Source organism: Stegastes partitus, unplaced genomic scaffold (assembly GCF_000690725.1).
Source record: "Stegastes partitus isolate 25-593 unplaced genomic scaffold, Stegastes_partitus-1.0.2 Scaffold551, whole genome shotgun sequence".
Taxonomy (NCBI): Eukaryota; Metazoa; Chordata; class Actinopteri; family Pomacentridae; genus Stegastes; species Stegastes partitus.
In genome coordinates this window covers 195,454-207,868 of record NW_007578282.1, presented here as the reverse complement: position 1 = coordinate 207,868, position 12,415 = coordinate 195,454, and the positions used below count along the sequence as shown (strand labels likewise).

Sequence of the window (12,415 nt, the reverse complement as noted above, 5' to 3'; positions counted from 1 at the left end):
TTGGGGGGAAAGTTAGTGGCCCAGTGGGGGTTTCTTCTAGAGTTCAACCTCACTGGCCGGGGAAGGAAGGGGAGGAGGGAGGGGAGGGAGAGGGGGGGGGAGGCAGGGACCAGCCTGGGTCAGCAGCAGTATGGAGTATGTGTAGATTGGATGTCTAAACTCACTCTGCAAACCCTCTGAAGCTTTGGAAGACTCGCAGCCTCACAGTGACGTTTGCCAATAAGCGGAGAACCTGGGGTTAGTGGTCTGAGTTATAGTCTCAAACACAGTTTAAATAAAAAAAAAAAAGAAAAAGAAATGTCAAAACCAGGGGAATCGGATAGGGCTCATAAATCTCCAAAAACAAAAGAGCTTTGAATGTGAGCACACGATATTATGAATTGATTGTGTTGCAGCTCACCGGTCCAGAGCGCAGCCCTGGCAAACAACGCTAATGTTACATAGAACATTTGAGCACCAGGGGATTAGCCAGTTTTTAGTTTCCAGGATGCGTATGAAACTAGTAGTGAGGAAGGAAAAAAAAAAAAAAAAAAAGGACAGGAAGGAGACGAAAGACGAGTGTGAGAAGAATGCTCGTGGATCATAAAAATGCGACTCCGGGCAGAGATGATTTAATCTGAAATGCATCCAGACCAGAACTTTCTCTTTTTTTGTGTGTTTTGAGTAATCGTGTAAATGGGTGGAGAAGCAGAGAAAGAAAAAAAAAAATCATTTTTAACAACAAACTGTTGTTAGCAGTGGCATCTCTGATAAATAACAGTTTGTTATCTAGTCTCAGTGTTCTATTCTTGTTGTCATAAAGCTTCCTTTTATGACTTGACAGCTGCATGAAGAAACATAAAAACTACTGATGTTGTTTACCGTTCGATGCCACAAAAGAGCTATTAAACGTGTGTCTGTTTGTGTGATTGAGTGTGCGAGTTTTCAGCCCACGTGTGTGTGTGTGTGAGTGAGTGTATGGTCTGTGTGTGTTTGTGTGTGTGTGTGTGTGTGTGTGTGTTTGTGCCAGCTTAAGAAAATAAACAAGAAGTCTCAACTGAAGGGATAGCTTTTAGGTCAATAAACATTGTAATGAAAATCCTTCAAAATAGCCTGAAACGTGAAAGCATGGTTTCTTTCATGAGACAGGAAAAAGAGTGAAGTGTTAGACAGAGGAGGGGGAAGACAGGGAGGGAAGGAGGGAGGGAGGGAGGGCACTGTGTGTTTATGGAGAGCGTAGCCAGCAGCACAGATTGACAGGAAATGGTGTCTTTTTTGCCTGCTGGGCTGTACCACTTGTACTGGTTTGACAGGGGGGAGATGAATGTGCAGGGCTCATAGACTAAAGCCATTCTATTATCATATATCTCCCATTGTATCAGGCTGTTTGCTTTTGCCCAGCCAGAGTCTATCCGTCTGCTGAGCAACAGTTAGGACCAGTGACAGCCTTTTTTTTTTTTTTTTATTGACCACAGACCACCTATTGATTTCCTTTGATTTACTTACTGTCACTGTGAGGGCAGTGCTATCTTTTAAATTGAATTGTTTTTTATCGATACACAGAACAGGCAGCGTTGAAGAAGCCGGTGGAATTTTAATGAAACGACGGCTAAACTTTCAGGCCCTTTTAATGCATGAGAATCGTTACTTGCCCGACACCTCTCCATCTCTTCTGCGTTTCTTTGCGGAGCTTTCACCAGTATAAATCACAAACAAGGTCAAGTGAACCTGTGAGAAGTGTGTAAAGCACATGGTGTGTTTGTATATTGGGGGGTATTTGTCTGTGTAAATGCACTGCTGGGATTGAGCAAGGCAGCCCTCATTCATCACTGTTAAAGCACTTCCAGAGGGAGAGACAGAAAAGAACTGCCCATCCTCTGTTCCCTCAAACAGACAGAGAGGAGGGAGGGATTTACCCTGGCATCTGGTTTCTGGGTTCAACCACAGCACAATGTTCTTTCTCTCCCCGGTCTCTGGCTCTCTTTCTGACACACACATACACACCCGGCCAGTGGCTGGACTTTAATATGGTTATGATTAGAGACGGGGGCTCAGGGAAGGGAGGGGAAGGGGGCTCATATTTACTGCAGGGAACTGGGGGAGGTGCAATGTAAAGACAGACAGAGACAGATCTGAATGGGAGACGATGGACGGAGAGGAAGGGGAGGGGGGTGGCTGTGTTTGTTTGCGTTTGGGGCTGAAATATGAAACACGAAAACAGCCCGGGAAAAAAAAAAAGAGAAGAAGAATGGGAATAAAAGTTTTGTCCTCTATCCAGATCAGCTCTTCCTCCAGCGCAGGCTCTACTGGACAACCCCCTCCCCCTCCTGGGTTCCTCTCTCTCTCTCTCCCTCTCTCTCTCTCTCTCTCGATATCCCTCCCTCTCTGGCATTCTCTCCGTGTCTCTCCACCCCCTCTCAGAGCGTCATGCCGAGGCAGTTGGTTCGCTCCGCCGTGTCTGGGGCTCAGCAAGAGCTGTGAGAGGCTGTTATTTAGGTCTGTTACAGCAGACAGGGAGCAGCTCACCCAAGGGCAGGGGGAAAGTGGAGAGTCAGAGTCACGCTCAGCTTAGCCAGGCAGGAACCAGATCTGCATTCCAGCTGAGAGGGAGAAGAGGGAAACTCCGGCATCGGCAGGAAAGGACAGCAGGAGAGAGTGACAGCGAGAGATAAGTGGAAGGGAGGGTAGCAAATCCAGATAGCTGTTGCTGCTGTGTGTGTTGTTGTCACTGCCTCAGCAGAGTGACGTGAGCAGTGGAAGCAGGGCAGGACACAGGCAGGACTGAGGGCTCGTAGTGATTTCTGCTGAGGGTGGGGGGGCAACCATGTTCGACTGTATGGAGGCTCTGGGAATGGGCCCCCGCCAGCTCTATGATGTCACCAGTCGCGGTGCATGCATGCTGCGGAAGGCGAGCCCCTTCTTTGCGGGGTTGGACCCCTTCGCCTGGACGGGCAGTGCCAGTGTTCAGTGTAAGTGGCATCCTGTTTGGATTTCTTGTATGACACAATCATGTCTCCCTCCTCATTCTCTCTCTCTCTCTCACTCCCTCTCTTTCTGGTTGCTGGCTTGTTTACCCCTCAGGGCTCGGCCAAGGGGGCTGCTGTCAGGGGCAGCACAGGAAAAGACTGGGACAGACAGTCTCCTCTCCTCTCCTCTCCTCTCCTCTCCTCTCCTCACAGCCGGTTTGAGCTGCTCAGCCATCTGAAAGAAACTCTGCTATGATATTATTTGCACTGTGTGTCTGTGTTTTTCTGTATTTGTGTGTGCCTGTCGGTGTGTCCACGTTTGACTTATGAGTTTGAGCCCATGGAGTCAAGTTTCAGTGACAATGTGAACCACCTGAGGTTTGACCTTGCCAGGTGCTGCACTCTAGAAAGAGGAAAAGGTTTGGTGAGTGACAGCAAGAGAAACACTCTGACATGTTGGGTACACTCTGTTTGGATTATCGTCCATTCATCGTGTGGCTTTGACACCGAAAGTTTGCTGTTTTTCATGAAAGGTTAACGACAAACGCGGCCCGTCTTAATATCACAGATGTTAAAAGTTTTGTGTGGCCTGCTGCAATCTTCAGAGGTCAGAGGTTTGTTTATGCTGCTGGATACTAGATGGATAATGATATTCCTCTTGAGCCAAACAGCTATGAATTAATGAGTAGATGAATTATTTAGTGGATAAATGGATGAATAAATAAGAATGCAAAGTCTAAAGAAAGCTGAGGGATATTCTGGTCAGCTTTTTCTTCGCTCTTTTTCTCTGTTCACCTCATTTTTTTTCTCTCTCCCTTCTTCTGCCTCCGACATCGGACAAGGCTTTGACTCGAACAACAACTGGGGTCCATTTCCATACACTTCCAGGGGGCTGCTATTGCTATGAGAGAGTGTGTGTGAGAGTGGAAAAGGAGTGGGGGCGTGTGAGCATGGTATGGTGGGAGAAGTGTGGAGGGAGCCAAGCCAGATATGACAGTGGAAAAACAATCAAGAATCTAAGAGGAGATGGAGCAACGAGATAAACAGCTCCACTGTGTTCTTGTTTTTTGGGAGCTGCTTGAAGGTGGCTGTGACATTTTTTGTCTCGTTTTTTTTTTCTTTTTTCTGTTTGTTCGTCCTCCTGCTTTTTGTTCCTTTTCACTGCCTCTCGGAGGGTGGGGGGGGGAGTAGTCATCTGTCTTCATTAATCGTGAAGACACCAGCATTTCAGTGGCCGTCATGCACACTGGCTGAGCTTTAATGAAGACAGATGCCCTGTCAGTGGAGGCTGAGGCCAGAGGGGACTCCAGCCAGCCCAGCCTGCTCTGCTTAGCAAGGGGAGCCCTGATGATAACAAGATGAGATTTGTTTATTTAATCAATCAGGCCCTCTGTGGCCTTCCTTTTAACCCATTCACACACATGCACGCATTTAAGAATTAAGCCTCCAAATTCCAAGGGTACATTCTTCTTTCGTGTTCTCAAAAGTCCAAGAAATAAAACGTCCGGAGAGGCTGCCCCGAGGGTAGGAGAGCTGAGTCTAGCAGAGCAGAGCAAAGTGCAGGCTGGTGTGGTGTACTGTTTCAAGCCCTCTGTGCCCAATAACCTTTGTAAACAAGGCCACCCTATCCCTGCACAAGGAGCCATAATGCCTCTCTTTACTGAAGCAGTTGCCCCTCATTGTCCTCATCAATGAAGCTGATGAATTGATGTTTGAGTCTGATATCTCATTAAGCCAGCCCAGCTGCACAACAGAGGGACCTGTCTGCCTCCCAATGTCACACTCATACAAGCATGCACTCTGCACACAAATAACCGCCATGTTTGTAAAGAGAGTCACCTAGCCCTGGCATAATGCTTTACAATGAATTACTGTGGTAAAACTGTTTTTATCCTTTTGTAAAAAAAAAAAAAGAGGCATCAGTGGTTGGCAAATATGCACTTTGAAGTTAATTTCAAAGGACATGGGTCTTTATAAGAAGTTGTCCCTATTTCTTTGATAACCTGCAGAAAATGCAACTAAAAAATGTTCGTTCCCCTAAATCTCGCACCAAATGAGTATGTTCTATTGTCTTGGCAGTAAATCTCCTGCGGTGATAAGTGTCACTGCTGCTGGCCGTTAGCCAGGGACAATCGGAGGACTTAAAAGTGTGTGGTCAGTTTTCCTGTTTTTTTGTTCACCAGTGGAAGACCTCAATGTCAGAGGTTAGTCAGAGGCTACGGCCTGGCCAATGTCAGATCTACTGCATGTGTGGTGGCCTTGTCAGCTCGCTGAAAAGGAGACCCTTTCAACCAGCTTGGCTTGTGTAATGCTCTTAAGTGCCTTATGCCACAGAGCTGGTACTACATCTGAGCTGCCCCACACATAAGGATAATGGACACTGATTTAGTCATACGTCAATGAGAACTGAATTAGTCAACTGCCAGGGAAGCCATTTGAGAGAGCCTATGCAGACCAATCCCCTCTCTGTCAATGTTCATTTGCTTAGAAGAATGAGGCAATTATGTTTAGCAGTTCTCTGGGGTCAAAAGAAGGGAAAGTGTGTTTTTCTCACCAAAATACACTCGAACCGCAATCTTTTTTTTTTTTTTTTTGGAACACCGTTTGGATATTAATTGTGATGCTCGCAAGCGATACATCCAGCAGCCTTGCATGCCAGATTGCTTGAGCAATTTGTCACTATGTGTGCAGTCACACACACATCCATAGGCACACACGCCTCTTTGTTTTCCCTTAATGTGCTGCTCAAATGTGAATTGAGGAGCTAATTGAAATGGGGGTATAGATCTCAGCAGCAGTGGCAGAGAAATAAGAGCTTCCTGTGACCGCTGGCACATTCTGGCCCGATCATTTTCTCCCTGATAGAAGTCCGCAGTTATTTCATTATAATTACAAAAGATTCAATTAAAAGATTAGAATGCCTGAGGGGGCAGGACTGGGAATAGATAGTGGTATCTTGGTTAGGAGGTAATGTGTGTGTGAGACAGAATGAAGGAGACTTGTAGTACCATGGTTGCACTTCTAATGAGAAATTGTCACTGCTGTCATACATACATAAATCTTGTTGATCCTTTGAAGATATAGTCAAAACAATGTGCTCAAGTTAAAATGCTTAAGCTGATTCAAGGTCATTGAGTTGCGATTGATGTGATCGAGGAAAAAAAAACCTTCACTTTTCTCTGAAAACAATCTCTCAACTAAATGAGCTGTTTGAAGTAGAAAAATCTCTATTAAGTAGAATGTACTAAACACTGAAGCAAAGAGTGATCTGTTTTTGTTCTGTAATTCCAAACTGTAATCAAAGAAGCACCTGATATAGAGTTTGGAGACCCCTTATTTCACTAGTAAACACCTAGAAATGTCACATCTGCATCTGCAGCTGCACTATAGTGCATTATAAACTATTTATTAGATGTTTCAAAGGGTTTATAAATGTTAAATAGAGGGGATTAAAGTGTTACTGTGGCATATAATACAAGCCCTGGGACCCTTTTGTTTTATTCATATTTGTATTATACAATTACAGTCGAATGAATATGGATCTGCTATATGAAGCACAACTATTCCACATATTGGCACGAGTTAATTCTAACCATATATATTTTTTCGATCACATTTACTGTGTAATATTACATTGCAACATGGAAAACATTTTTACAGCATGAAGCCATTTTCAGTATAAGATCTTCTTGTGTTGCAGTATCACACCACGTTGTTCACAGATCTGTCTCAAGCCCACACTAATAGCTGAGCCCATTAATAGGCACTGCTGCCTATAAATAAACAGATTCAGTCCTAGCAGTTGCTTCAAGTTTTTTCCACAAGTCAGCATTCATGTGGGGTTTTGCTTATGCATAAATACAAAAGTGTCAACCTGTGCTTGCGTGTGTGGAGTCTGTATGCGAACTCCTATATGACAAACGTATGTTGTGTTTACGTGTCTGCTTGGCTGGCGTTGGGCACCTAGACTGCTGTGTCAAATCCAGAGACGGACAATGTGCCAGGCTGGATTCCTCAGGCCTGTGTTGGAATCCAGCTCTGCTCTAATAGCAGTTTATAGACCCCGAGCAGCGTCAGTCACACCACTGTAAATAAAACTCATCAGCCACCATGTGGAGGCCGAATCTGTCACCTCAGACTGGCTGTTTGTGTTCCCTTGTCCATGTTAGCGAATTTTCCTAGCAGTATTTCACAAGAGAGCTCACTCTGAAACACTACGAGGAATCCTATTCAGCTAACAATTTGTGGAGTAAAGCGTGATAGAAGTGGCTGTTATTAGGCAACTGAGCCAACAGTTTGGCTCTGTGTATGAGCTCCAGCTGAGTATAAAAATGTGGACTTTTGTAAGTTCTTTCACAATAGTTTGCTGGCCACAGAGGTATTGTGGCTGCCCACCCTAACACCCATGTCTGGCTGCTGCTATTGTAGCTGTTTACTGAGAACAGCTCTTTCCCTGCCAGGCACATTTTCCCTTGTACAAAGGCGTGGGCAATTGGCAAACGGCGTGTGAATATGCGTGCGTGTGCGCTGTACTAATGCATGCACCTGAGAGAGTTTATTTCGCTGACGAGCATGTGATGTACCCTGGCACATGTATGTTTGTTTATACTATACATAGGAGCATGTGCATGTCAGCCACGGAGCCATGTGTGAGCGTAATGGGAAGGGAGCAGTTCTGTTACCACCGTGTTATTGACTGACAGCTTGGCTCGAGTGTTGCTAGGGGCTCGCTGTTATGAGAAGCGGAGGCCTCGGACAGCCAAGCCGGGACTAGAAACCCAGACGAGCCCGACTTGTCCTCCCCCTTATGTGTGTGTGAATGGGCCGTGTTTACGCAGCCGACAGTGTTTGGCAGGGAGTGGTGAGCGGCTGGTGTAGTACAGCTATTATCTGGGCTCAGGGGTGGAGAGTGATGGAAGAGGAGTTGGCCGAAAAGGAGGGGAGGGAGGCCCGTTGGCGTTATTTTCCCTTGGACATTAGTCAAATTCTGCCAATGTGCGTATGCGCAACTGCCATGACCATCTTTCGGTAAATGGTGCATGAGTTCATTTGTATATACTTGCATTAGTTCATTTGCTTGTGTGTCTACATGCCCATTTCAGCGTGTGTGTCTTTGTTGTGTATATTTTTTCATCTCTGAGGAGGAACAGGTGTGTGTAAGCTGACTTGCCTGTAATTGTGTGCTTAGCCGACAGCTTGGGACTTTTTACAGGGAAGAAGATGAATGTCAGCGGAGAACTTCACAGATGCCTACCGGTGCGTGTTTATGTTTACAAGTTCACATGAAACCGGGTTATTGGGAGAAGTTAGCACGGAAAACGGGAGAAGGTGTTCACATCTTAAGAATTTCACATACAGCTGGACAGTAATCAGATTTCCTTCCAGCCTACTGTCGTATTTTTAAACCAAGACTCTCAGGTCACACAATTTTTACTTTTTCTGTGCACTAGTGTCCTTAGTCGACTGTACCGCTGTGGAAACTGGCTTATTTATTTTAGTTTCTGTTTCTGTTTTTGTCAGATTTTGAATTTATTTACTTTGGAAGATGCACAGTTTCAGTAATGATATTTCCTTTCATCCCACTGTGTTGCCTTCACAGCAAAACATTCTCAGTGCTGGCTCTTTAAAATTCACACATGCAAGATCCGGACTAAAAGGTTTCTACTGCAGGAGTGTTGCTATTTAAATATGTTTCTTCATAATCTCTGTTCCTCTGAAATGAGATTACGACAGAAAAACAACACTGAAGAGGTTACTAAAGACACTCACAGTTTCAGTGGGCCTCTGCAGTAAATGTTTTGCTCTGAATCACAAGAAGCGCATTCTCACTGACACACGTGACAGACACTCACAAGCGGGCATGCATGGACACAGAAAAAAAAGCACATGCTTTTCAGTGGCTACAAACAGCAGATAATGTGTCCACGTCTTCACTGCAGCATTAAGTGTGACTGAAGGAGAGCTGGCTGTAGCCATCCTGTCATTAGGCCTGGATTTATCAGCTTCTGCTCCACTTTAGAAACATCCCTCATTCGCTAGAAAACACAGAGCGAAAACCAACCAGACAGACAGCCAGTTAGACAGGAAACAATCCAGCATATGTGTTAGGGGCTGCTTTGGATGATTTATGCCTTGTTCAGGAATGCTAAATGAATTCAGGCTACACTGCTGTTACAGGAACTGACTGAATGGGGCATTGCTTACTTTCTCAGTGACGTATTCATGTTCGCTGAATGGTTACAGTCAAAATGTCAAAATGTGACATTGTTGCCCCACTCATACCTCTTGCAATAAACTTCCTTTTGTGACACCTTTCGAGACAGACACAAACGGAAATGAATCACAGCGAAGGCTCCAATCTGAGTATCTCATCAGCGTTCTGACAGCCTCCGCCCAGAAACAACAGTTGGGCAACCTGCTGGCAGTTGGTTGCCAAGCAAAAGCGAAAAACTCTGATATGCATCACTGCTACACGAACTACTCAAAGCAGAAGTTTCTCAGAATGTTTGTGCCAGTTAAAGGGGACTGCCAGTGTTTCAAAAATCACCGTGTACATGGATTGCAAATCACTGAGACATCAGAAAGCCACAGTCATTTCCTTGCCGCTGTGCCACTGCTGATCAGTTTGTCTTATTCTCCGTTTCTGTCTTTGTTTTGCCTCTCTGAGTAGTGCCATTAAAGTCTGTCCAAGTGACTAGATGGAGGAAGACATAGCTGTAAATGCATATAAATCAGAAAAGACTTCAGTTACGACAACGTGATTTTTAATCAGTGACTGAGCTGCAGTGTATGTAAGGCATAGAGAAATGGCATGAGGAAACTTTGCGTGGTGTGCACCAACGCTTTGGCATGGATATTTGCATGTTGAGTGGGAATGAACTGCGAACTACTATTCGTGGGTGTGCTTGTTCCTTCCAATAAGAGGTTTGCGTTTGCACGCTCTGGTCTGCGGTGCTTCCCCAGTGAGCTGGAGTGAATACTACTGTTGTTGTTTACGTTATCCTCCTTTCCCTTCACTTCCTCTGACAGAGCGGGGCTGCAGCCACGGCTGGGCTACTTCTACTTTTGTAGGTTTCTATTGTTGTGGGGAGGAAGCAATAGCAATTGAACGAGCGCTAGTGGCCTTGCCAGAGACAGACAGGTGAGAGCCAGGGCTACAGATGGTGAGAGGAAGTCTGGGAGGACGAGAAACGACCCAAGGATCAAAGACTCTGGGTTTCCCTCGATGACTGTTCTCCCTTCTCTTCTCTCCTCACCTCGCCTGTCTGCCTCCCTCCACTCTCTGTCTGCTTCCTCACCTGCCCGCGAGTTGTACTGTCTTCTTGACATGATCAATGGCCCAGGCCTGTGCCGGATTGCCAGGTTTGGGTTCACTCTCCAGTCACTGGAGGTGAGCTGTGTTCCTCTCTGGCTTCTGGTGGGCAGATGAAGAGTCAGCTGGAGCTCACTGCGGGGATGAGGGGGCACATTTTTTCCACAGAACTGCACTTGACTGTCTGCTTTTTCCTGCACGAGTCATAAAAGCGCAATAACTGAAATCCTTTTATTGAAATTGCATTTCCTTCAAGTTTTCCTCTCTTTTTAATACCTCCTTCCTCAGGTTTTGTTCAAGGACATTTGAAGGAAACTTACTTTGCTGGGTTCATGGGGGACAGGCAGCTTCGTTGACAAGTTTGTCTGTTTGAAGCCAACTTGTGTGTTTCTTGACAAGGTTGTGTGGTGCAGGAAAAAGGGGAGGGGGGGGGTGCCTGCTGCCGCCAAATGTTGGCTTGGCCGACTCCATCAAGAAAATATCAAAAGGCCCTTTATGAGGTGCTGTAAAGAAGAAAGGGTGTTTTGAGAGCACCACCAGACTGCAAGGGTAATTCCACTTTTTAAAATGTGCCCTGAGGATACATGCTTATCCCACCTGCTGCCTTTCCTGCTCTGCTCTGCTTGTACACTTTTTTTGGCTGGGGGGGGGGCGGCTTTAGATAAAAGTGTGTGTATGCGTGTGCGTTTTGGCAGGAGTTTGTGTGCCATATCGCATTGTGTCATTCTCCAAAGGTCCAGAGTTCTGTCATTAGCTTTAACGGCAGCTATGAGCACAATCCAAACTGTATTTACTCGACACGTGTGTCAGATCGTATGTGTGCATCATGAACGTTCACATAAGTGTTCGTGTCTCTCTCTGTTTCATGACTTTCTGCTGGTTCTGACAGAAAGGTGTAAATTCCTGGAGGAGTGTGTGTGTGTGTGTGTGGGTGTGTGTGTGTGTGTGTGTGTGTGTGTGTGTGTCTTAATGTCTGGCCAACTTTGTGTTTTCACTGCTCAAACTTGAGCCATCTCCTGGTCAGCAACACTGTTTTCTCATAGGCCTTGTTTCAAAAGACAGCTTAGCAGGGCCTCTTTACAGGCCTGCGTGTCCGTCTGTCTGTGGGAGCCCAGGTAATGAGCTTTTTGACAGCTGTTGAAAGGCGTTGCTACTGCTCATCACCTTTAATGAAAGCATCCCCCTCCTTGTCAACACGCTCAGGAATTCCTCCCACCTTCCTCACAGTTTTTTTTTTTACTTCTCTATTTCTTTCTTTATTTCTTTCTCAGTTGTAGGCAGATACCATTGTGAGCGCTTGTGTAACTCACACAATAGAGACTCCACGGACCTCCCACTTTAAAGCTCGCAGGTGACTCAACTGTGTGCAACAGAGCTTGAACAGAGTAGCAGTATTATTTGACCTTTGGGAAACGAGAGAACATGTAAGAAGGTGTAGCAGCAGGGACACAGAGAAGTGGCTACAAAAGCAATGACGGAGATCCTCCGGAAAGACTGGTACTGAAAAGAGGAAGGAAACGAGCCTGTTGTGTGGGACCTTGCAGCAAAAGCCTACAAATGATGGCAGGAAGACGTGGGCAGAGAAACAGAGAGAAGGAGAGTGAAATGCACTGGCACCACTGACAGGGGTGTGGTACTTTCTTTTCCTCTTTTTCATGAATCCCACTTCTTCATGGAAACCTTTCGGTCACTCAGTCAGTGTCCCGTGGTGCAGTAGCCTCTGCCATGGTGTACAGGGCCAAAGGCACCCTCGAAGGCCCCACCTAGTGTGCCAGCAATTCTCCCAGCCCACTGTTCACCATCCTCTCTCAATCTGCTGTCCTTCTGCCACGTCTGTCTGCCCACTACCCACCCCTTTTTTCACAGTGAGCCCTACTGTGTGCCCCTGTCTCCCACACTGCCTCAAAGTCTCACACTCTTTTACTGCTCAGTGTATTTGACAAGAACACGCAAGCTTTGCCGGCTGTTTAATGAAGGTAGAGATGGAGACAAAGGCTCCACATGCCCGTGCTTGCAGTTTAACACAAACAGAAAAAAACGTGGACACAATGAGCCGCGCACACACACACATCCAGGAGGATATTTTGACAGAGAACACTGGAGTTCGCTGGCGCACTGTTACAAACAGTCCTGCATTTGCAAGTGAAATATAGGCTGC

General features: G+C 46.0%; 1 protein-coding gene across 3 annotated transcripts in view; it reads left to right on the top strand.

Moving 5' to 3' along the window:
- The window catches only part of rarga (retinoic acid receptor gamma a), a 42,701-nt gene that overhangs the window by 20,768 nt on the left and 9,518 nt on the right, over positions 1 to 12,415 (top strand). The window contains exon 1 of one of the 3 annotated variants that reach the window (XM_008288293.1): positions 2,446 to 2,948. The exons of the other annotated variants lie outside the window; for them this stretch is intronic. Coding sequence (XP_008286515.1) covers positions 2,804 to 2,948 — 145 coding nt within the window. The 5' untranslated portion in view covers positions 2,446 to 2,803. Of the gene's footprint in view, positions 1 to 2,445; positions 2,949 to 12,415 lie in introns of those variants that run through there. 3 annotated transcript variants of the gene reach the window in all.